The 23,938-nt window shown below is 36.0% G+C and overlaps 1 protein-coding gene across 1 annotated transcript in view; it reads right to left on the reverse strand.

The window, feature by feature from the left end:
- The window catches only part of PPIL4 (peptidylprolyl isomerase like 4), a 34,034-nt gene that overhangs the window by 6,437 nt on the left and 3,659 nt on the right, over window positions 1-23,938 (reverse strand). The window contains exons 2-12 of the mRNA XM_049653042.1: window positions 21,788-21,855; window positions 21,639-21,703; window positions 21,024-21,141; window positions 20,182-20,324; window positions 19,590-19,686; window positions 18,732-18,848; window positions 13,349-13,473; window positions 10,881-10,947; window positions 9,113-9,224; window positions 4,704-4,800; window positions 108-255 (exon numbers count right to left, since the gene is read on the reverse strand). Coding sequence (XP_049508999.1) covers window positions 108-255; window positions 4,704-4,800; window positions 9,113-9,224; window positions 10,881-10,947; window positions 13,349-13,473; window positions 18,732-18,848; window positions 19,590-19,686; window positions 20,182-20,324; window positions 21,024-21,141; window positions 21,639-21,703; window positions 21,788-21,855 — 1,157 coding nt within the window. The remainder of the gene's footprint in view (window positions 1-107; window positions 256-4,703; window positions 4,801-9,112; window positions 9,225-10,880; window positions 10,948-13,348; window positions 13,474-18,731; window positions 18,849-19,589; window positions 19,687-20,181; window positions 20,325-21,023; window positions 21,142-21,638; window positions 21,704-21,787; window positions 21,856-23,938) is intronic.

The raw sequence follows: 23,938 nt of genomic DNA on the forward strand, positions 1-23,938 counted from the left end.
CCTGTCCAGATCTATATGCTTAGTCCCTAACTTACGTCGCTAAGATGTAATGTACAGAGGGATAAAATGGTTACCTCCCTGCAGCTAAGGCCGGACACTCGAAGTACCTGATTAGTATTTTTGATCGGCATATAGTCCTCATCTTCTTTTTCTTCAGAGCAGTGACGAGTTTTCTTCTTGTGTTTCTTACTTGTGTGGGAGTGACTTGATTTCGGATCCTCTGCTTGCTCATCTAGTACAAGATCGTATTTCGCACTGCAGCAGCTAGTTAAGGACAGATGTGAGAACTGACGCTGATAATACATCAAAACATAAGAATCTGGTAAACAAAGGAGGCCATGAGGCTAAAGGTAACTTTTTAAAGCAAAAAGCAGCTCACAAGCATAGAGTTTATTTCTAATACAAAACTAACTCCTATTTTCTTTCATTACATAGTCAGGGAAAATGGAAAGAACCCTGACCTTAAATAAGCAATTAACAATCGGCAAGTAGGTGGGCAAAAAACATGTGTCCACAAATAAAATAGAAGTAGCAAAAAATAAGGAAACCTATTTGTCAATAATGAAAAAACTTAGAAAAGGAGGCACATGTTTCATTGGAAAAAAAAGAAGGTATTACAAACCCCAATGGCAGAGGAGCTACATAAGACAGAAGGTACATTCAGGAGACTCTTCCTTTGAAGTACTAATTAGTTCAACCCTATAGGAGGAAATTTAGCAATGCAGAGCAACAACGACCATATTTTATTTTATTTTATTATTATTTAATGTCTATTTATTTTAGAGAGAGAGAAAGGGTATGACCAGGGGAGGGGCAGAGAGAGAGGGGGACACAGAATCTGAAGCAGGCTCCAGGCTCTGAGCGCTCAGCACAGAGCCCGATGCGGGGCTCAAACCCACAAACTGTGAGATCATGACTGGAGCTTAACCGGATGCTTCACCGACTGAACCACGCTGGCACCCACAACTACCATATTTAAATTACAGTAAGAATTTATAAAAAATTAAAATAAGTTAAATGAACAAAGACATATATAATGATTATTTTTAATAACAAACTGACAGCAACATAAAGCACAGTAATGAAGATAGTCTTCAATATATTGTAGAACTTCAACATGATGGATTATTGCAAAGAAAGCTACTAGCAATGATAAATGAATGTAATGAAAAAACCTGGAAAGGTGTTTATGAAAAATTAAAAGTGAAGAGATTGAAATACTGTCTATACCATATGGTAATCGTTAACTTTACAAAGCATAAAAGATGAAGACTTGAAAGGAACGAGAAAAAGCATCATTTTTCTAGGTGGTAAACTGTGAGTGAATCTTTTTTTCTTTTTTTTAGTTGAAGTGTGGTTGACATACAATATTGTATTAGTTTCGGGTGTACAACATGGTGATTCAATATTTATATACATGAATGAATCTTGTTTTAATTTCACATAAACATGTTATGAAAATTATGATAATGTATTTTAATACAGAGGTAAGTATTTTTTTCTAATGTACTATTACATCTTAGAATAAGAGAAAATGTAAAACTATTACAACCTCTATTGAAAATAACCTCAAATTCTAATAGAATTTGAAGAAGGCTAACAAGTGTCAGAATTGTGGTTTAAAAAAAAAAAACTCTTCTGAAGAAGGCCCGCATGCAGAGCAATTTTAGTGGCAGGTGGGACTAGAGTAAATCGCAGACACACTTCCCTCAGGACTCGAGTTCCAGGTCTGCCCTCACGCTGCCGCAGCTCTGCGCTTTCCTCAGGGACGTCTCACTTCTACAGAAGATGGAACAGGAAAACGCTGCACCCTCTGGGTTTCACAAGATGGCTGCGATGGCTAATCAGCCTGCACCATCCACTACGTCACTCCATCATCTCTAACTTCTTTGCTCCCTTATAGTAGGTCACAGTTTCCAGAGTAGCTTCTGGAGCCTCTCTTTTTTCAGGTACAAATTTGGTAGCCCTTGCCCAGCATTTCACCTTACTGTGTTGCTTTACACATGCCGCTCCCTCTGTCCAAAATGCTTTAAGCAGCGGTTTTCAAACTGCTGACTGTAACCTGTCAATGGGGAGCAAAATCCACTTAGTGGGTCACGGCCAGCACTTTGTAATAACGTAGAACAGAAAAGAGTATACGGAGCCTCGGAAAAATACCAGTGCGTTTGTTTCAATTACGTGTGCGCGTGAATGGCTATCCTTGGATTGTGGTGGGTCCAGATATAAACCGTATTTCTGAAATGATGGATCAAGTTAGAGAAAACAGCATCCCACCTCAGCCCTCCTCTCCTCACATTCAAGTTGCAGCTTTTGTCATTTCTCTTAGTGTTACCCGAGGGTGTTCCCTGACTCCTTGCCTCTACAAGCCCCATATCCCACAAATGCACTTCTTAACAACACTACAGACATATTTATATTTGATCCATGGTAATTACTTAAGGTCTGTTCATCCCCCCTCTCCAACAATAAAACGTAAGGTTCTATAAGGGCAGGGGCTATGTTTTATTGCTTAGTATACATCAGATGCCAAATAAGTATCTGTAGATTATTTATTATACCCCCAGACGTGACATTTGTCACATCTCTTTTCCCTTGCTTAGCTACTATCTTCTGCTCACTAGTATAGTCAACACTTGTAGATGCCAAATCTTTCCAGTTAAACACAAATTTGAGATCTCCCGTCTTCTTTTCCACAGTTACTTCCCGAGATCTACCCTAAGTTAAACTTGCCTTTCCTTTTGTTCTATTTTTTAATCTTCTTAGTAGTAGTGTAATTTACAGCAACTTCTTTTTTTTCAAGATCCATTAAAGTGTATCTCCACCATGACTTTGTAACTTAAAACTTACTATAAAAAAAACTTACCAGATTATTACATTGTCCTCTAAATCTCCTTTCCTTGCCATAGTAACAAAGTAACATATAATATAGAATGAGGACAATATATCTCTTAGTTATACTTTTTGTTTTTTATCTCTTACATATTATAAACACATGTTCTACCAATCTAATATTTTACCTGAGATTATAAATGCCTTGCTGAAGTGAAATCTATCAACTACCAACAACATAAAGACCACCGTATTTGGTCAAACTCAAGAATTTCCTTTTTCTTGTTCAATATCCTGTTTGAGAATGATTAACAATGGTTTACATCAGGACATGTCTGTCTTCTCCATCCATTTCAAAAGACTGAAGGCAAGCATTTTTCAATACTAGTCAAATGTGGTTGTTTAAATTAATTAAAATTCAACAAACTTTACAGTTCCTCAGTCCATTTCACATGCTCAAAAAACCACATGTGGTTACTAGCCATACTGGATGGTGGAGATATTTTCCAGCACTGTAGAAAATTCTACTGGAGAGCACTGGGCTACAGATTTATTCTCAAACATACCTGGTTTCCTTTCTTAACTTTCAGCAATCTATCATCTTAAATTTAAAACATTTTAATACTACATATTCTTTCTTTGCAGCCTGATCTACTTACCTCTGTGAGGGAAAGACACCTCCCTGTACTTTATACTCTATGCCTATACTTCCTTTTATTTGTCCCACCCACTTCCCTTCTTCCAGCTGCAGTTACTAGTAAGTCTAAATTTAATTTCAAAGATTTGTTAAATAAATCTCAAGTGTATTCCATCCACACCTTTTATGATTTTAATATTTCAATCATATCTCCTCTAATGTTCACCTTTTTAGACTGGAACTTAGCTTACTGTTTGCTGTGTATGCATGTGAAAGCCTCTCCTCATGTTGATTATGTCAGTGTATTTCAGCTTTATCCAGCTGTTACACCTTACAATGTTTCATGTATTGTAGACAGTCAACACATTTTTTTAAATGAGTATATAACAAGTCAACCTGATATTCATCTTTCTTTGATGAATACTTGGAAAGGAAATGTCTAAGGCAGTGTGGGAAAAGAGAATCCCTAAATTACTAACAGAAATTAGGAAACAAAGAAACCATTTACCAGAAAGAATCACAAAAGAAATAACTTTTGCAATGTGTAGAGTGATAGATTTATAATGAGAATATCAATGAAAAAATTGAAATGACATAATGTAAGCAGTATGTCTCTGATTTTTTTCTCAACCTAAAACCTCAAAAAACTTAAATTAAATGGTCAAGTCAATGAATTTCTTTTTAATCCTATAAAAATCAACTCTTGCTTACAGTATGAGCCAAATAAATATTTGTTGCTAGACTGACAATGTACTAAGCAGAAAGAAGCAACCTAATCATATAAAATAACAAAAGGATTTTGTTAATCTACACATTTACCATCTCCAAAGAAGTTAAACATTACAAGGAAGGTTAACACCAAGAATTTAGCTAAACTATATGAAGAAAATTTCTGACTATGGGGAACTGAAAACATTACAATTATATACAGAAAATACAAATCTTACCTGAAGATTTCAGAATAAGTGTTAACCTTAACCTAAGAGTAAGGAGGGAAAAGAATTAGGCTAAAGATCTCTTTGAACTGTAAACTCCATAAAATAGAGAAAGTACCAAAAAGGGAAAAGTATATGTAAGATGGTGAAAAAATATTAACAATAAACTAAATGATGTCTTCACAAACCATCTGGATTCAGGAACCTTGTCTTCTACAGACTTTATGACTTATAACATATCACATAGTACTCTACACAGAGTGGATGGTCTACATCCACCAATTGGTTCTTGTGAAGGATACTCCTGCTTGGGCTTTACTTTATCTTTCAAAACTAAATTAGATGGTTTATCCTGTTCCTTTTCATACTCCTTGAAATCACTCTTGGTGTATTTCCCACCTATTTATTAAAAAAAAAAAAAAGAAAAAAAGAATTTAGTAAGAAAACTCACCTAATTTATCAAAGAACAAAAATTATTTTATAAGAGGTATAACATGAGCTATTTTATAAGTAGCATATATACTGAGGAACAGAAAACGAATGAAGATTAGTAATTCATTCTCCATTACCGTTTTTAAATGAAATCTGATACCTATTTTGCTAGGTAGCCCTATGCTGCCACCTAACAATTTATGAGAGTATTACAACATCAAACTTTCAATCCTAAATTACACAATGAATACTTTCACTGGGAAATAATGCGGTGTTTAAGGAGAACCATTGAGTCCATAAGAAAATTAGGTCCAAAGGAAATTGATGGCTTGAGACTGGAGTCTGAGATCTGAGAGACTTATCTTGGAAGAAGTAAGGCTTTAAAGATCTCTGATCTGTCAAAAGAGACAGACTAAAATCTCAACAGAGCACCAAGCAGATAGGGCACAGTAGGATCCACACAGAAATTCACTAAAGGGTGTGAGAGGGGAGGGTTGGCAAGAACACCAAAGACAAACTGTGTCTGCTTTCAAGTTCTTGCTCAAGAGCACCTTTATTCCTCCCGAGTGCCAAAAATGAAATCAACTATCCCTTCAGAAAAATAGGACCTACCGTTCTATCTTGACTGGCCTTCAGTGGCAGGGCAGGGAAAGAGCATCATCCTCTGCAGCCCCTTGACTCCCAAGCCTACTCTCCTACCAGATGGAGATTCAGTCCTAGACCTGCTGACCAACCTGCCTTTCCTATCCCCTCAACTACCATGACGAAGTGCTTCTAGTGGGAGGGCTTTGTACACAAGGGCCAAGACTGAACATACAAGTAAAGCAAACTGCAGGTACACAGAGAGGTGTTTTGATTGGGAATCCTACATACAACCTACCATCAGGTTCTTTAAACAAAGGGGAAAATAGGAATAAAAGAAGTAGGTAAGCATCAAAAACAAAATGAATCTACCTGGTAATTCCAGAGACTCTTGAAACAAAAATGGCCAGTAAACAACATTTCACAGTATTTCACGTGAACATGAAATAGACAACAGCACACATTACAACACTGATAACTACAACGAACAGGTACCATTTCATCACTGACAAAAGATTCTGTGCTTGTCAGGAGCACAGACTCACTATGGATGAGGCAGTTACGGTATAATGGAAAGAGCAATGGATTAAAGTGAAAAGTTCTGTGGTCAAATCCTGACTCTAGTGGAAGGTCCTAGGTTAGCCACTTCTTTGAAACTCATTTATATTCCTTTCATTTGTAAGCTGAAAATAATACCTACATTTCACAGAGCTATAAGACAAAGTACTTAGCACTGTGAATGGTATAGAGTATATATTCAATTTATTAAATACGAATCCATAATACATAAAACTATCTCAAAATTAACTACAGTTAACAAATAAACATGTTTATGATGGCATGTGAAGCTAAAGCATCTGTCTCCCTTTTCACTCACATGTGGATCTTGAGAAATTTAACAAAGACCATGGGGGAAGGGAAGGGGAAAAACAGTTACAGTTACAAAAAATAAACCACAAAAAAAATAAAAAATAAATAATAAATAATAAAGCATCTGTCTCCTATATGACATTTTATTTTATTTTTTAAAGAGTTTATTTTAGGGGTGCCTGGGTGGCTCAGTCAGTTAAGCATCCGACTTCAGCTCTGGTCATGATCTCATGGGTTTTAAGTTCAAGCCCTGCATCAGGCTCTGTGCCGACAGCTCAGAGCCTGGAGCCTGCTTCAGATTCTGTATCTCCCTCTCTCTCTCTGTACCTCCCTGCTTGCTCTCTCTCTCTCTCTCTCTCTCAAAAATAAGAAAATATTAAAAAAGAAAAGGATTTTATTTTAAATAATCTGTACACCCAATGTGGGGCTTGAACTCATGACCCCAAAATCAAGAGTTGCAGGTTCTACCAATGAGCCAGCCAGGAGCCCTCCTCTATAACATTTTATTTTATTTTTATTTTTTTATTTCATTTCATTTCATTTCATTTCATTTCAAGTTTTTAAGGTTTATTTATTTATTTTGAGAGATAGAACAAGCAAGCAGGGGAGGGGCAGAGAGAGAAAACCCAAGCAGGCTCTACACGGTCAGCACAGAGCTTGATGCCAGGGTTGAACTCACAAACCGGGAGATCATGACCCGAGCCGAAACCAAGAGTGGGACATTTAACTGACTGAGCCACCCAGGCGCCCCTTAGAGAGGACTTTAAAGTGAACTTATTTTTTTCTAAAATGTTACATAGGAAGGGCATCTGGGTGGCTCAGCTGGTTAAGCAACTGACTTTTGGTTTCAGCTCAGGTCATGATCTCACGCCTTCGTGGGCTCAAGCTCCACATCAGGCTCTGCGCTGGCAGTACAGAGCCTTCTTCAGATTCTCGCTCTCTCCCTGCCCTTCCCCCACTTGCACTGTCTCTGTCTCTCAAAATAAATAAATAAAGTTAAAAAAAAAAGTCCTCTGTAAATAAACTACACTGAAACCACTTAGGAAGGCAGTATCATTTTTTCAGTGGGTGGATATGTTAGGAAAAGAATCGAGAGGAAAAAAAAACAAAAACTAAATTAAATCCTATTTATATCATCAGTTTATGTGACTCTCAATAAATCACTTCACAAGATTGTGCTTCAAGTTCTTTCTCTGTGGTGAGGAACTGTAATTATACTGGTTTCACACATGCCCCAAATGCTAAAATTAAATTAGCTCTTTGGGGAAAAAGCCCCACAGAAGAGCTACTTCTGCACCAGAACTAGAGTGCATTAGGCCAGTGCATTAGCACCACTGGACCAGAACTAGAGTGCATTAGGCCAACAGCTCCTCTATAGTTCTTGAATACACTTATTTGATTCTTTTGTTTACAAAGCTGCAGTTACTACATGTGAAAAACACACCACCTTAGTGCGTTTAGTTTTCGCGAGTCACTGAAAATAGAGAGCGGTGTGAAAATCTAGTCCTGCAATCCAGCACGACAGTTTCATGGGAGAAACCAACACTATAGGGAACCCTGACCCGTCACCGTCTCCCACCACGGAGAACACAGCTTCCAGCGGGCCTTCCTCACCTACTTCGGACATTGATCATTTCTTTTTCTGAACTCCCACAAGGTACCATGACCTACCAAACAAACGAGCACATCACTCTCAAGTAGTGTTCTTTCTTATTTGGGAAAAAAAAAAAAAAAAGAATTCATAAAAATCATGGGAAAGAAAGAAAAGTTTTATAGAAAAAGAAAGTAATCCTGGAATTCCTAGTAAAATTTAGCATGATGTGGTGAATAACTGTCAAAGTAAAATCTTCTAAAAATACTGCATCAAAAATCAAAAACTTACATTATTTTAGCATACAGACATTCAATCTTAAGTTTGACATGCTACTACCAGAAATTCAGTTGACATGTATATATGCGTATGTGGACAATGTCATATGCACAGGGACAGTAAAACAGAAGAACAAAAGATTAGAAACTTCACTGTCCATTAATAGAACTAGTCCAATAAATTATGATATATACATTCAATAGAAAACTGCAGCTGCTGAGACTGTCACTTTTATACACTAACATGAATTGCTCTCTTAGATGTATTATTAAATGAAAAATGCAAGATATGAAGGCAGTATGTATAGCCTGCATCCATTTGTCTTATCCTTTTCTAAAGTTGAAAATAATACATATAAAATATATATACTTCCTTTTTTAAAGGAGAAACCTATAAATATACATAAAATATATACGGGGAAAAAACACATTGAGAGAAAATTCTCAACATAAACACATATGCATGTCTATTCAAAGAATGTATGCGGAAAATAAAGAAACAGGTGAGAGTGGTTACCTCTCGGAAGGGAAATGGGGTAGATGAGGTGCAGAAGTGGGAGAGTTTTTTACACCACCTTTCATGGACCTTTCCAACTTTGCACCATATGACAATGAAAACAAAAAAAAAACCTGTTTTGCATCTAAAAGAACCAAGCCACCACAACCATCATTTTGCAAATATCTGCAACGGTTTAAATGGGTTAAAAGTAATTTATAATACAGTCAAAGCCAGTAAATATGTTCATCATCAGCTTAAAATACACATACACACATACATACACTCCCCTTTATCTTAGATTCTCGATAGCAGCTACGTGAAACCATAAATGGCAGAAGTTACATCAATGAACATTTCTCCTAATGAGCAGCACTAAGTCAAAGGAGATATACGCGCAAGCACGCTCACACGCACAAGCAGGCACGCTGAACAGAAACAAAGGAAGATGAACCAACATACCTTTTCCTTTCCATTTAACCTTTGCAACAGACTGGCTAAAATCCACATGTATTCTTCTGTCATCTATAAGTACATTGTCCATTTTGAAGAATGCTTTCTCACAATCTTCTTCCTGAGAGTAATTATAAAAACTCAAGCATAAATCTTTATGGAAAAGATTTCTGCAGCTTCAACAAATACTAAAAATACAAAAGTTTGTTTTTACCCAAACTAACATTTGCAAGCTTATTACACGCGAAATGCCGTTAAATGTTTTGTGCCTGTGACCCCAGTTAACTCTGGTAACAAGTGTATGAGGAACTACTACCTGCTATCATCTCCATTTTCTCAAAGAGAAAACATCAGTTTAGAAAGGCGTAGAAGTTGCCAAAGGTCAGCTGGCAAAGGTGAGAGCCAGGACGTGAGCTGAGGCAGTCTGACTGTAGTGGACATACATATACCTACAAACTGTGTTCCCCAAGTCCATAACCCCTTCTACTCAAAACCCAAAAATATCCTGAAAGTTCAAAGTTGTTTTTATAAATTTGGTGTTAAAATCCATTTGACACCAAAACAGTCTCCTAACAGGAGACTATGGACTTAATTTATTCCACTTGGTATGAATATGCATTCATTTCTGTCCAGAAATTGTGACTGATTATGGAGTGCTGACCCAGAGGAGTATGACACAGTCCACAGGTGTGTGTACACACACACATACACAATTACCTAAGTTCTGAAAAAGCCTGAAATCAGAAACAAAGCTATTCCCAATGGTGTGGATAATGGACTGTGGGCCTGAGATACCAAGGTCCTTGTTACATAAGGATTCTTCCCGTCAGCAACTTTGAAACCCTGTATTTCCATCTCGGACATCTGAACACTAGGAATGATGCATTTCAACCCAGCACTGATCAATTATCTCCTATATTCCTGGAAATGTATCCTTTGGTCTGTTCACAACTTACTAGAGGCAATTCAGAGAAGCAGACAAAAAAATAAAACCTAGTTACAATCATATTTATTTACCATGTATGTCAAGAATTAAATGGATCATAAACTCCATGAGGATACAAAGCTTTAGCCATCTTTGTATCTATATCATTTAGAACATCATCTGGTACATGGTAGGCAATCACTGGGGGCATAATTTTAATCAAGTCACATGACCACTATGTGTCTCCACTTACTTACTTGGAAAAGGAGGACAGTACCTATTCTCACAGAGTTGTAAGGATTAAATGCATATCAGGTAGTGTAACACCTGGCTTAAAGAAAGCTATTTGAATAACATAAGCTCTCATCATTATTATTATAGATCTAGAAGGTACCATCTAATCCAATATTCAGGTTTTATTTACAAGGAGGGTAATATCTAGAAATAAGAGTTCCAGATAAACTGTCAAATATCATATAATAGTGACAGAGCTCAGATTAACACCTAGAACTTTATACTCAGTCTAGTTCTCTATTATTCAATTACAGATCTATGTAAACAATGCTGAAAAATCATTTCTACAACATGAAAGACATTACCTAAAACTTTAAAGTTTTAAAGATACACTAACTCAGACTGTACCTGAATCTAAACTAAAGGTACATATATTAACACCAACAGATGTTGTATTTATTTAAATAGAGGATATAATAAAATTATTTTTCTTGGGTGCCTAAAGGGCGAATTAATGTTCTAATCTCAGAGACTGGAAAAATTTTATAATTTTTCATACTTTAACACTATATAAGAGCAAAATAAATATAAACTTAATATATCTATATAATGACCTACCTTTTCAAATTCAATAAAAGCATAACAAAGGGATTCTCCTGTCTTCCAATCCCGGATAACTTCACAACTGAAAGAAAGTTTGGAAAAAGTGACTTTAAAAAAAAAGCATTTACTCTTACTCTTCAAAAGTGAAGAACAAAATACGCCATTTATTAAAAGTCAAAGTTAAACTCATGGAACTATATTTCTCCCAGTTTCTTCAATAACAATTCAAAAAAAGTAGTTCACCAGTGTAGTAACTAAATTATCTAAATTCTACTCTAAATTCCCAATCTTGGCCTAAATTCCTAATGCACTGAAGAAAGAATAACAGTATTTACTTTACCATGCCAAAAGCAAACTAATGCTAAAAAAACTCTTTAAGTCTTTATTCACTTCTAGTCCAAACGTAAATGAATTATAGAGTATACAATGATACTGCAGAATGTATACTGTAGTATACAATGTTACTGTATGTAAATTCATACACATGTACATGTTTAATAAGTTTATACTTTGTAGGGTTTTATTTTTTTATTTTCTTGAGAAAGAGAGGGAGCGCGCGTGTGTGCAAGGGAGGGCAAAGGGAGACAGAGAATCCCAGGTGGGCTCCATGCTCAGCACGGAGCCCAACGGGCTTGATCTCATGACTATGAGATCATGACCTGAGCTGAAATCAAGATTCAGACGCTTAACTGACTGAGCCACCCAGGTGTGCCCTTGAATTTTAATACAAACCAAGCTCAAATTAAACTTCATAGCTATAGCTATTAAATAGAACTAATCCATCTTAACAATCAAGTAAAAGGGCCAATAAGAGGAGTTGAAATCACCTGGCTTGCCCATTTACTCACATACCATAAGTCTCATTTTAAAAACAGGAAATGAAATGAATAGGGAAATAAAACATTGTGAGACAAAGGAAAAGTAATCACATTATACCATATGGATCAACTGTTATGACATTTACATATATTAAAATGTAAATATGGAATAATGATCTAACCAAAACTATGACACAATCAAAGTAGTAGGTGGTATGAATGAAGATGGAGAGGATAGGAAGAGACGTAAATCCTCATACGCCTCAGCAGGAAGTCAGTATATAATATCTAAAACTCAAAAATAAAAATGGGGCGCCTGGGTGGCGCAGTCGGTTAAGCGTCCGACTTCAGCTCAGGTCACGATCTCGCGGTCCGTGAGTTCGAGCCCCGCGTCGGGCTCTGGGCTGATGGCTCAGAGCCTGGAGCCTGCTTCCGATTCTGTGTCTCCCTCTCTCTCTGCCCCTCCCCCGTTCATGCTCTGTCTCTCTCTGTCCCAAAAATAAATAAAAAAACGTTGAAAAAAAAAATTAAAAAAAAAAAAAAGTAGCAATATAGGAGTATTTTTTGTAAATATGATATACCATAAGTACGTGGAGGAATAAAGTTGAGTAGCCATTTATGGAAAGATTTTTCTTTCAACAGGAAGAATAAAGAATGATTTCATAGGCAAAAACAAAAAAACAAATAAAAAGCCCCAAAACATAACCTAAAAGGAAATTCTAAACATAAAATAATACTTTTTAATCAATTACAGTTGACCCTTGAACAACATGGTGGTTAGGGGTCCCAGCCCCCTCCCCTGCAGTAAAAAATAAGCATATAATTTTTGACTCCCCCAGAACTTAACTACTAATAACACAGTCAATTAATACATATTATGTATGTTACATGTATTATATACTGTATTCTTATAATAATGTAAGCTACAGAGAAGAAAATGTTAAGAATAATAAGGAAGAGAATATACATTTATAGTACTATACTGTGTTTATCAAAAGAAATCTGTGTCTAAGTGGCCCCATGCAGTTCAAACCTGCAGTTGACCATGCAGGTCAACTGTGTAATTGACCTTCCTCAAGAATATTTCCCTTTCTCACAGAAATACTAGCTTCATAGACTTTTACATTAACAATGCAGGGGAAGAAAGCATTATTAGCAAAAGGAAAACATTTGGGAAAATTTAGATTCAAATTTATTTTGACATAGGGGTGCGTGGCTGGCTCAGTCAGTAAAGCGTGAGACTCCTGCCCTCGGGGTTGTGAGTTCAACACCCATGGTGGGTGTGGAGACCACTCAAAAAAGAAAAAAATTAATTTTGACATAGATTGCTGGTAATTCTAGGGAGAACTTACATAAGTATTTTAAATATTAAAGATTACTGAGAATACTACAGAACTACTTAAACTGCTTCCTGTCTTAGACTGAAAATGTCTGTTGGAAGTGGGAGAATCATTCAATGATATGTGTGTGTGTGTGTATTTGTGTGTGTATATTTCTATATATACACATACACATATAAATGCATCTTTTTCTCCCCTGCTATGCAAAAGAGTCATCTGTAAAATTCACCAGTACAAAATTCTAGAGTTCACAGATTCATCCAAAAATGTCATTAGAAAACCACCAATACCTAGTTTTTCTAAAATCACTAATTCTAGAGATTACCTTCTTATTGGCCCAAATCTTGAGAATATTATCTCCAGATCTTCATCTGTGGTCACTGGATTCAATTTACACACAAACAGCACATTTTCTGGAGGTTTAATATCTGCATCAGGTAGGTCTCCCACCTAAATTGTAAGTAAACAAAAATAGAAATCAATTCCTTTGTTGTTTCTATTCTAACTACCCTACGTATGCCCAAAATGCTGATTTCCCTAAACAACTGAATTTACATTTGAAATTACAGGCTCAGGGGCACCTGTGTGGCTCATGAGATTGAGCCCCGCTTTGGGCTCTGTTCTGACAGCACAGAGCCTGCTTAGAATTCTCTTTCTCCCTTTCTCTCTGCCCCTTCCCCACTTGTGTGCTCTCTTTCTCAAAATAAATAAACTTAAAAAAAAAAAAAAAAAAAGAAAAAGAAAGAAAGAAACTACAGGCTCAGGAAAAGAAATCTAAATAAGATTGTAAAATCTGAAACCATACTGTATTAATAGCTAATACTTGTCTGACTCTGACTTTCTGTGAATACCATGCTTCGCACTTCACACACACTACTGCCAATTCTTAAAACAACTGTGTGGTTTCCATTTTAAAAATGAGTAAAATAAAATTCAAGAATGTTAAATAATTAACTGAAGGCCACCCAGTAATAAGCAACAGAGTTGGGATTTGAGCCCAGATCTATCTGGCTTCAAAGTCCCAATTTTATCTCCTGTTTTTCTTTTTTCAAGTACTTCATATATTAAAAAAAAAAAAAATTATACAAAGTATATCTAAGGAATGGAGCATGAAAATAAAAAACACCCACGATGCCAACTAGCTTAAGAACTAAAATGTCCCTTTGGTGGCTCAGTCGGTTGGGAGTTTGACTCTTCATTTCGGCTCAGATCATGATCTCGCAGTTCATGGGATTGAGCTCTATGTTGGGCTCTGAACTGGTAGCCCGGAGCCTACCTGGGATTCTCTCTCTCCTTCTCTCTCTCCCTGACTCTGCCCTTCCCCTGCCTGTATTCTCTCTCTCTCAAAATAAACATTAAAAAAAAAAAAAAAGAACTAAAATGTCCCCTGATCCCATTACTTTGTCTCACCAGAGTAACAAATATCCTGCTTTTTGGTTTTCCTTTTTGGCCATTCTCCTGTATCTTCAGAGTTTTCCCAAATAAATATGCATCCCCAAGCAATATAATTTAGTTTTGCTTGTTTTTAAACCTTTGAAAAACATGATCATACTGACACTAGCTTTCTGCATGAGTAATGCTCCATTCTTTCTGCGTTGTTGTTTGATGTGAACAGCAATAATTCAGGGCGAGTGTTTCTTGTTTTTTACTCTCACCCTCACTATCATCTTCTACTTCAACCAAAATGAACTCGACTTCACAACCAACTACTGCACTGAGTACGGTATCCCAGTTCTACTAAAGGACCAATGAGGGTAACTGTGGGAGAACACATGATGGAAATGGTTTCATTGTGGCAACACTGTATTTGCCATGGGCCTTTAGGTGGGCAAACAATACTTCTTTATACATAAATCTGAAAACTCTCAGTAATGATTTCTGATAACACTATCATGTGAAGTATCTCCTCTTGGATAAACACACTTTAAAAAAAAATTTTTTTTTTTTTAAAAATCAGAAACAGTAATAAGCAACAGAGCCAGTTAGATCTGCTCAGTGCTTCTGAAGCCTAACAAAAGACAACAATCTGGAGCACCTGGCTGGCTCAGTTGATAGAACATGCTTGACCTCAGGGTTGTGAGTTCAAGCCCCACACTGGGCATAGAGCTTACTTAAAAAAAAAAAAAAAAAAAAAAAAGAAGATGAAACCTGTTAATAGTGAGAATCAAAACAACACACAACCACATATTAGAATGGCTAAAATCCAAAACACTGACAATACCAAATGCTGACAAGGATGTAGAGCAATAGGAACTCTCCATCATTACTGGTGGGAATGCAAAATGGACAGCTAGTTGGGAGGACCGTTTGGCAGTTTTTTAGAGATAAACATAATCTTACCATAAATTCCAGTAATTGCATCTTTAGGTATTTGCCCAAATGAGTTAAAAATTTCTGTCCACACAAAAATCTGTACACAAACGTTTACAGCAGATTTGTTCATACTTGCCAAAACTTGGAAGCAATCAAGACACTTTTTTTGAGAGAGAGTACACACATGCACGAGCTGGGAGAGAGAGAATCCTAAGCAGGCTCCATGCCCGGCACAGAGCCCGGCGCTTGATCTCACAGCCTTTTGATCATGACCTGAGCCGAAATCAAGAGTTGTACACTTAACCGACTGAGCCACCCAGCTGCCCCAAGACATTTTTTAATAGGTGAATGTTTAAACAAACTGTGGTACATTCCATACAATGGAATGTTATTTCGTGATCAAAAGAAATGAGCTATCAAGCCACAAAAATACACGGAGGAATCTTAAGTGCAAATGGCTAAGTGAAAGAAGGCAATCTTAAAAGGATACATACTATGTGATTCCAACTATATGACATTCGGGAAAACGCAACTATGCAGACAGTAAAAAAAGACCAGTGGCTGCCAGGGGAGGGGGGCAGGGAGAGATGAATATGTGAGCACAGAGGATTTTTAGGGCAGTGCAACTATTATGTATGATACTGTAATGACCGATACATGTTGTTACACATTTCTCAAAACTCACAAGATGTACAACACAGAGTGAAACCTAATGTAAATTATGGACTTTAGTTAATAATATTTATCAAATATTGACTCACCAAGTGTAACATATCTACCACACTAATGCAAGATGTTAATAATAAGAGAAACTGTTGGGGAGAGGGATGAGTGTGCACAGAGAATTCTCTGTTACTTTCTATTCAATCTTTCTATAAACCTAAATCAGCCCTAAAAAATAAAATCTACTTAGGGGTACCTGGCTGGCTCAGTCGGTAGAGCATGCGACTCTTGATCTTGGGGTTGTGATCTTACCAAGCACCATGCTCGGTGTAAATATTACTTAAAAAAGTAAAATCTTTGGGGCACCTGGGTGGCTCAGTCGGTTGAGCATCTGACTTCGGCTGAGGTCATGATCTCATGGTTCATGGGTTCAAGCCCCGCGTCAGGCTCTATACTGACAGCTCAGAGTCTGGAGCCTGCTTCGGATTCTGTCTCCCTCTCTCTCTGCCCCTCCCCTGCTCACAATCTGTCTGTCTCAAAAATAAATAAACATTTTTAAAAAAGTAAAATCTTAAAAAAATATATAAACTCCAAATTTATTAAAGTCAAAGCAAAAAAAAGAATCCATGAGTCCTTAGTAAAAATGCACATATAAATAAAAAGATAAAAAAGAAGGGCCATTCCTTACAGTAGAAGGCAGACTGACAAGTGTAGAAGTAGTGGGAATTAGAAAATCACCACTCTACATTCATCAAAGTAAAGGCTGGTTGAGACAAGAATCATGAACAGCTGAGAAATCCACAGGGACAGTTTGATAAGGGACAAGATATTTGAAAGGTCTCAAATGCTACAGATTGTTTACTAGCTGCAAGGGAAAAACCAAGTATGCAATGGAGACACCAGGCAGAGGATTACCTCGATCAAGTAATCAAAATGAACACTTTCCAATGAAGGGCAGATGGATATTGCGGACCTGTTACTGCAAATGTAACATCTGAGAAGGTCACTTATGTAGTATTCTGTCTGTGCACATAATCTGAATCTAATCACAAGGCAACTGTTGAATATTCTATAAAACAGATGGCTTGTATTCCTCAAAAATGGTAACAGCATGAAAAATAGACAGGTTAAGGAATTCTTTCAAAGGTTAGAAGAAACATGATAACTAAATGCAACAGATGATCAGTTAAGAGCTGGATTCTAGACTTTATGGGGAAAGTTATAAAGATATTACTGAAATAACTGACAAAATTGAAACATGGGTAAAATTTTTATCAATTTTAAATTTCCGGATTTTGATAACTGTACTGTGAATATGCATAATAATATTGTTGCTCTGAGGAAATGCACACTGATATAAGAGGTAAAAAGGAATGATGTTTAGGACTCATTTTCGAATGGTCCAGAAAAAATAATATGTGTATATACATGTATAATTGGAGAGAGGAGGACGGGAGAGAGAAAGGGAGAATGAATAATCAAGCAGATGTGGCAAAAATGTTAAAAATTGGTGAATCTGAGTAAAAGGTATAGAGAAGTTCTCTGTACTACTTTTTTAACTTTCTCATAAATTTGAAATTATCTGAAAAATAAAAGGTTTTGTTATGCTAACCCAACATCTTCCTGGCATAAATTGCCTGTACTTTTGCTTTTGAAATTCTGATGCTAATATGTTCTTTCACTTATAAGTCACATATTCTTCCTGCCCAGTTGCTCAAAAGATTTTTCTTTTAAGTGCAGTAATTTTCTTAGAACTTGTTATTCTGTTTGTTGTTCTGGGTCAATAGTTCCAGATACACAGTGTGCTCATTAAAAAGTGTATTTTCAAATTTTTTTTAATGCAGTAAAATTTTCTTGAATTGTAACCTTTAATATTTGTTCCTTCAGCTTGAGATGAGAACAATGAATTTTGAAACAGGGCTAGAATCTGCAAGCTCTACTATGTAAAACAATGATAATAATAAAAACTGAATTATTCATTCAAATATTTATTGATGATCTACTGTGTGATAGGTATGCCTATTCCACAAAAAATTAACAAATGGAAAAAATGTCTGGTAGGTCAATTAATCACTATTGAAGAACTGTTCCCCAAAGGACTTCATACTGTTAATAATACAAAGCAGTATGTTTTAGGGTGCTCAATTTCTACACAGGTTCCTTCCTCCTATAACTACTTAACCTCAATACTTGAGTTGTATAAAGAATTATTAATATACATAAAATTCAGTGCAATAAACACTCTTTAAAAATGAGATAAATAGGGGTACATGGGTGGCTCAGTTGGTTAAGCCATCCAGCTCTTGGTTTCGGCTCAGGTCATGATCCCAAGGTCATGGGATTAAGCCCCATACTGGGCTCTGTGCTGAGCTTGGAGCTGCTTGGGATTCTCCCTCTTTCTCCCTCTCCCTTTGCCCGTCTCCCCAGCTCACACACACGCACACTCTCTCTAAAATAAAATAAATGAATGAGATGAATATAAATAATTGAAATTCAACCCATATTTGAAGTTGTATATCCACTGCCCATTTTTGAAAAAGGCACTTAGCACTATATTGATAATGGAACCAAAATTTGTTTACCTTTCATGTGTCCTATAAAATTTAATCCAGAAAAAATTCAAAGCTAAGTTTTTAATATTTTGATTATCAAAGAGCCAAAAATAAATTTACAATGAGTTACATATTAAATAAATTTCAGAACAACTATATGACCAAAGATAATCATCTTACCATTTCTAACAGAATAGCTTGAGTTTTGGCCTCTTTTTCTGCCTTTATTTCTTCTACTTCTTCAGCTGATCTTCCTTTAAAATCATCAATTTCTTCATCTGCTCCTATTCGACCACTCTGTAAGGCAGAAGCCACTTAAAAATATACTGAAAGAATTGAAAAATCTGAGAAACATGGGAGACATGGCACTTTATCCTTAGTTCCATCAAATATGTTAGAACAGAAACTCAAACAAACTTACAAGCCTCAGAAAATTATTTTAAATTAATTTGATAATATCGGCCAGACTAAGCTTCTAATTTATTGTTAAATCAAGATAAACATTTTTAAAGAAACTATCTAGTATCCAACTCAGTGCTGAATGCAGAAGATAAATGATCTTAAAAGTTAAGCACCAAATCCCAACTATAAAAATCAATTCAGCTTTGACAAAGCTTCATAAACAGAAACTTATACCTTAAAATGTAAGAGGAAAAAGTCTGCATTATGCCACAAAAATATCGAGGTTCTAGTATAGCTCCAGAGTGTCCCCAGTTGAAAAGCTCCCTTACAAGATGATGTTTAATTTAGCCTTAAAGCTATACTCCTACACAGAGTTAGGAGATTAAGAAAAACATTTTCACAAGGTATTAACATAAACTTCTAGAGCTAAGGCTCTACTGGTGGAACAGAAATTGAAGAAAGAAAATCAGGGAAATGAAAAGAAATTAGGGAAAGGAAAAAATAATTCTAAACTTGTCCTAGTACAACTGATCAAGCAAGACATTCTGAAGAAATAAGTTTTAACGGACTAAAAAGCAAAAGCTATGCAAAGCATTAGTATGCACATACATTCAATCACAAGAAGGCTCCACTCACATCGAGCTGTTCCCTTGTAGGTTCTGGTGATCGATCAGGGATTAATAAATCTGGAGGGTCATCAAACGGATCATCTAAAATCACTGTGTGATTTATCCTTACAAAATAAATCCAAGTCAAAAGGTTACATTTACATTATTTCAGAACCCCTGTTTTACTTTTTATAAAGGTTATAACAAATGTCTTAAGTATCTCTAATGACAAAGAACCACAGGCACCTAAATTTTAATGCACAAGGATATATTACTAGAGTACCATTTATCTTAGGTTTACTACTCTGCATTGCTCTAAGATAACATGTCTAATATTAACATAAATGTCTAAATCTTAGTAGTTTTGCCATTATTACTCAATATGCATTTTTTAAAAACTAAATTAAAGGATTAATAATTCTTCCCAACATAAGCAACTATAATTAATTAGTACAAGTATAAAAATACAAAAAAATCTCGTTTGCTTTATGGAGTTTTATAGTCTTGTATTAATACACATTTTGGAATTATCCAAAAACCAGTCCTGCACTTGATATCTCCACTATGTGTCAAACACTACAGTATTAAAACATTCTAGTACATTGAGACACCAAACACACCTGATATCCTGATATGGTACAAAGTCCTTGTCAACAAAGGTCTCATTAATTTTCTTAATTATGTCCATGCCTTCTGTCACCTCACCAAACACCGTATGAACACCATCAAGGTAATCTAGATTATCTCCTGTAGTAATAAGAAACTGCATAGAAAGACACAGCAAAATATAAAAATAGATCTATAATTCTAACTGAAATCAATGACAGACTGATAGAAAAAATACACAAAAGTAATACTTCACGTTAACTGTGTGGATTCTTACCCACTTGTTACTTTTAAAAAGTATTCCCTGATTGTTTAGAATACTTGGGCAAACCAAAGCTCAGTTTCTTCACATGTGAACTGTGAGGAAAAAAACCCATCTACCCCAAAATGGGTTGTTGTAAGGATTAAACGAGACAATGAATGAAAGGTTCTCAATATGATCTGTTTTGAAGTACAGACCACAATGTCAACAGTGATGACCCATGGATAGTGGGATTGTAGATGCTATTTTCTCCCATGTACTGTTTTGTGTTTTCTGATCTCCTCATAATGGACATACCTTACATTTAAAAGGACAAAATAACTTTTTTTAAAGATTTTATTTTTAAGTCATCTCTACACCCAACATGAAGCTCAAACTCACAACCCCGACATTAAGAGTCGCACACTCTACCTACTGAGCCAGTCAGGCACCCCCCCAAATTTTTTTATATAGAAAAAAATATAGTGTAATATTTTTCTTCTAACAACTATCTTTGCAATTCTCTTCTTATTGGGTAGTTTGAAAAGATAACTCTGTGGCTCTTTCTAGTCCTTCATTTTAAAACAAAATTCATCTTCTCACTCATTTCCTCACCTGAGATCCATGTTGATCACGGCCATTGTTCACCATGGACACAGTGCCTTTCTTCTTGTGCTTAATTCTTGGTACTTTTTCAGCCTCGAAAAAGCTTGCTTGATCACCATACAGTTGACTGAAAAAATACATAATAAAGCTTTAAAATATAAGTACCCTAGGAGCGCCTGGGTGGCTCAGTCGGTTAAGCCTCCGACTTCAGCTCAGGTCACGATCTCGCGGTCCGTGAGTTCGAGCCCCGCGTCGGGCTCTGGGCTGATGGCTCGGAGCCTGGAGCCTGCTTCCGATTCTGTGTCTCCCTCTCTCTCTGCCCCTCCCCTGTTCATGCTCTGTCTCTCTCTGTCTCAAAAATAAATAAACGTTAAAAAAAAAAAAAAAATTAAAATATAAGTACCCTCAATATGAAATACAGAAGTTCTAGTACCAAACAGAACTGCCATTTCTTTGTAGAAATACCATTATGATTCAAAATACTCTTTTTTGCTATAGACATTTAGGGAACTTAAGGGAAAAATCTATCTTTGAACGATATTTTAAAAAGCTGATTGAAATATGCTAGTTAACACTGTTAAGAGGCAATTCTATTTTTTCTCATTTAAAAACAAAAGAACTCACCCAAAAACAGACTCTCCTCCACGGCCAGTCCCTGTAGGATCACCAGTTTGTATAATAAAATCCCTCTATAATAAATAGGATACATTATTAAATCACAGAGTTTGCTAAGTGGTTCCAATAATAGACATGACTAATATCTACCAACTTACCTGTACATTGTGAATAAGACAATAATTGTAATATTTTATTTTGCACAACTTCAGGAAATTCAAGCAGGCTGAAAGAAAGTAAATATTAAACTTATCACAGTAGTTCACAAATACATTTTTAAGCAAGTATATGCACAGTTGGTATAATTTAATTTCTAAATTACCACATAAACACTTCCCCCCAATGCTCAAATGTCCAAAGTCATAAAAAAGAAAATTAGTGTAGGAAAAAAACAATATATTTTAAATCATCTTTGTATTCTCTTTTTTTTTTTTTAGGACTTCTTGATCATCCGAGCTAATGCAGGAAACTAACATTTGGGATAAGCAATCATTTATTAATGGATTAGTTTTGCAAGAGAAAAAAAAGAACAAAGAGTATACTATAATACAGTATAATTATATAACAAATATACTATAATACAGTAATATATTATATAATATAGTATATACTGTATATATATGTACGTGTAGTACATATATAGTATACTCTTAGATGTATACTATATGAATCCAGCAGAGTACCTGTAAATGGATATAAATTATATAAATTAGAGAAAATCAAATATCTGAGACCAATTTTTTTTAGAGATTTTATTTTAAGTAATCTCTATACCCAACATGGGGCTCAAACTCACAACCCCAAGCCCAAGTGAGCCAGCAAAGCACCTGAGACCAATTTTTTTACGATGATTAAATACCCCTTCACAAAAATCCATACGCTGATCATATACCAGGTTTCTCATATAAATTCACTCACTTATTCAATAAACATTTACTGAGTACGTTTTAGGTGCCTGGCACCACTGTCACAAATGCCATTAAACCATAGTCCCTGTCCTCGACAAGTTCACAGTCTAATTGTGGAGAGATACGCTAACAAGTTCTCGGAACATTAAGCCAGAAACCAGACAGAAAGACCTATGAGGCTGTCTAGAGAGCTTATACCCAAACCAAGTTAGTTACAATACTGGATATACCCGATAATACCATTTGTGCCACTTAAATAGCAAAATAGTAAAAAGTGAGTTTAAAAAAGCCGCAAGAGTTCAAAAGAAAGATTGTTTCTGGCCAGGAAAATTAGAAGACCTCATGGAGGTTTAAGGTGGGCATTAAAAGAACTAGACAAGCAAAAAGCAGATCGAGTAAGCATTTCAAGCTGAGAAGACATTATGAGTAAGTCTAGAAGTGCAAATTTAAATGCTTTCTGAAGGGTCCGAAAGACCAGTTTACATTCTGTAACACCCTGGTAATACTAGAGTAAGAGAGGGTAGAGAGACTGAAGGGGTAGGACGGGGCTAATCTATTGGAAGGTCTTGAATACCAGGCTCTTGATAGTTTTTCTGGAAAAAAACAGATTTCTGGATGACTGTTAAATACAATGCTACATAGTGCATATGGTACGAATGTGCAACAAAGATACCACTCTGGTAGGGGATACTGAAAATGGGAGAGGTTGTGCATATGCGAGCATAGGGGGTATATGGGAAATCTCTCTAAATACCTTTCCCTCAATTTTACTATGAACCTTAAATTGTTCTTAAAATATAAAGTCGTTTAAAATAGGCAAGGGGGGTGGTGAACACAGAATAATGTACAGAGAAGTGGAATCACTATACTGCACCTAAAGTAATGTAACGCTACGTGTCAACTAAACTCAAATTTAAAAAAAAAAATTTTTTTTTAAGGCAAGGGGGAGAATCTATAGATTAAAAGATATTTAAGAAAGGGGTGTGCCTGGCTGGCTCAGTCGGTAGATTATGGGGCTCGATCTCAGGGTGGTGAGTTCAAGCCCCATGTTGGGTGTAAAGATTACTTAAAAATAAAATCTTTAGGGGGGCCTGGGTGCCTCAGTCACTTAAGCGTCTGACTTTGGCTCAGGTCATGATCTCGTGGTTCATGAGTTCGAGACTGCGTTGGGCTCTGTACAGACAGCTCAAAGCCTGGAGCCGGCTTCAGATTCTGTGTCTCCCTCTCTCTCTGCCTGTCCCCCACTTGCTCTCTCTCTCTCTCGAAAATAAACATAAAAAATAATTAAAAATAAATAAAAATAAAATCTTTAAAAAATATTTTTTAAAACAAGGTATTTAAGAAATCAACCAATATAATAATGGACCTTGTATGGATCTGCATTTAAATTAGCAAATATTT

This window comes from Panthera uncia (genome assembly GCF_023721935.1).
Source record: "Panthera uncia isolate 11264 chromosome B2 unlocalized genomic scaffold, Puncia_PCG_1.0 HiC_scaffold_24, whole genome shotgun sequence".
In the NCBI taxonomy this organism is placed as follows: domain Eukaryota; kingdom Metazoa; phylum Chordata; class Mammalia; order Carnivora; family Felidae; genus Panthera; species Panthera uncia.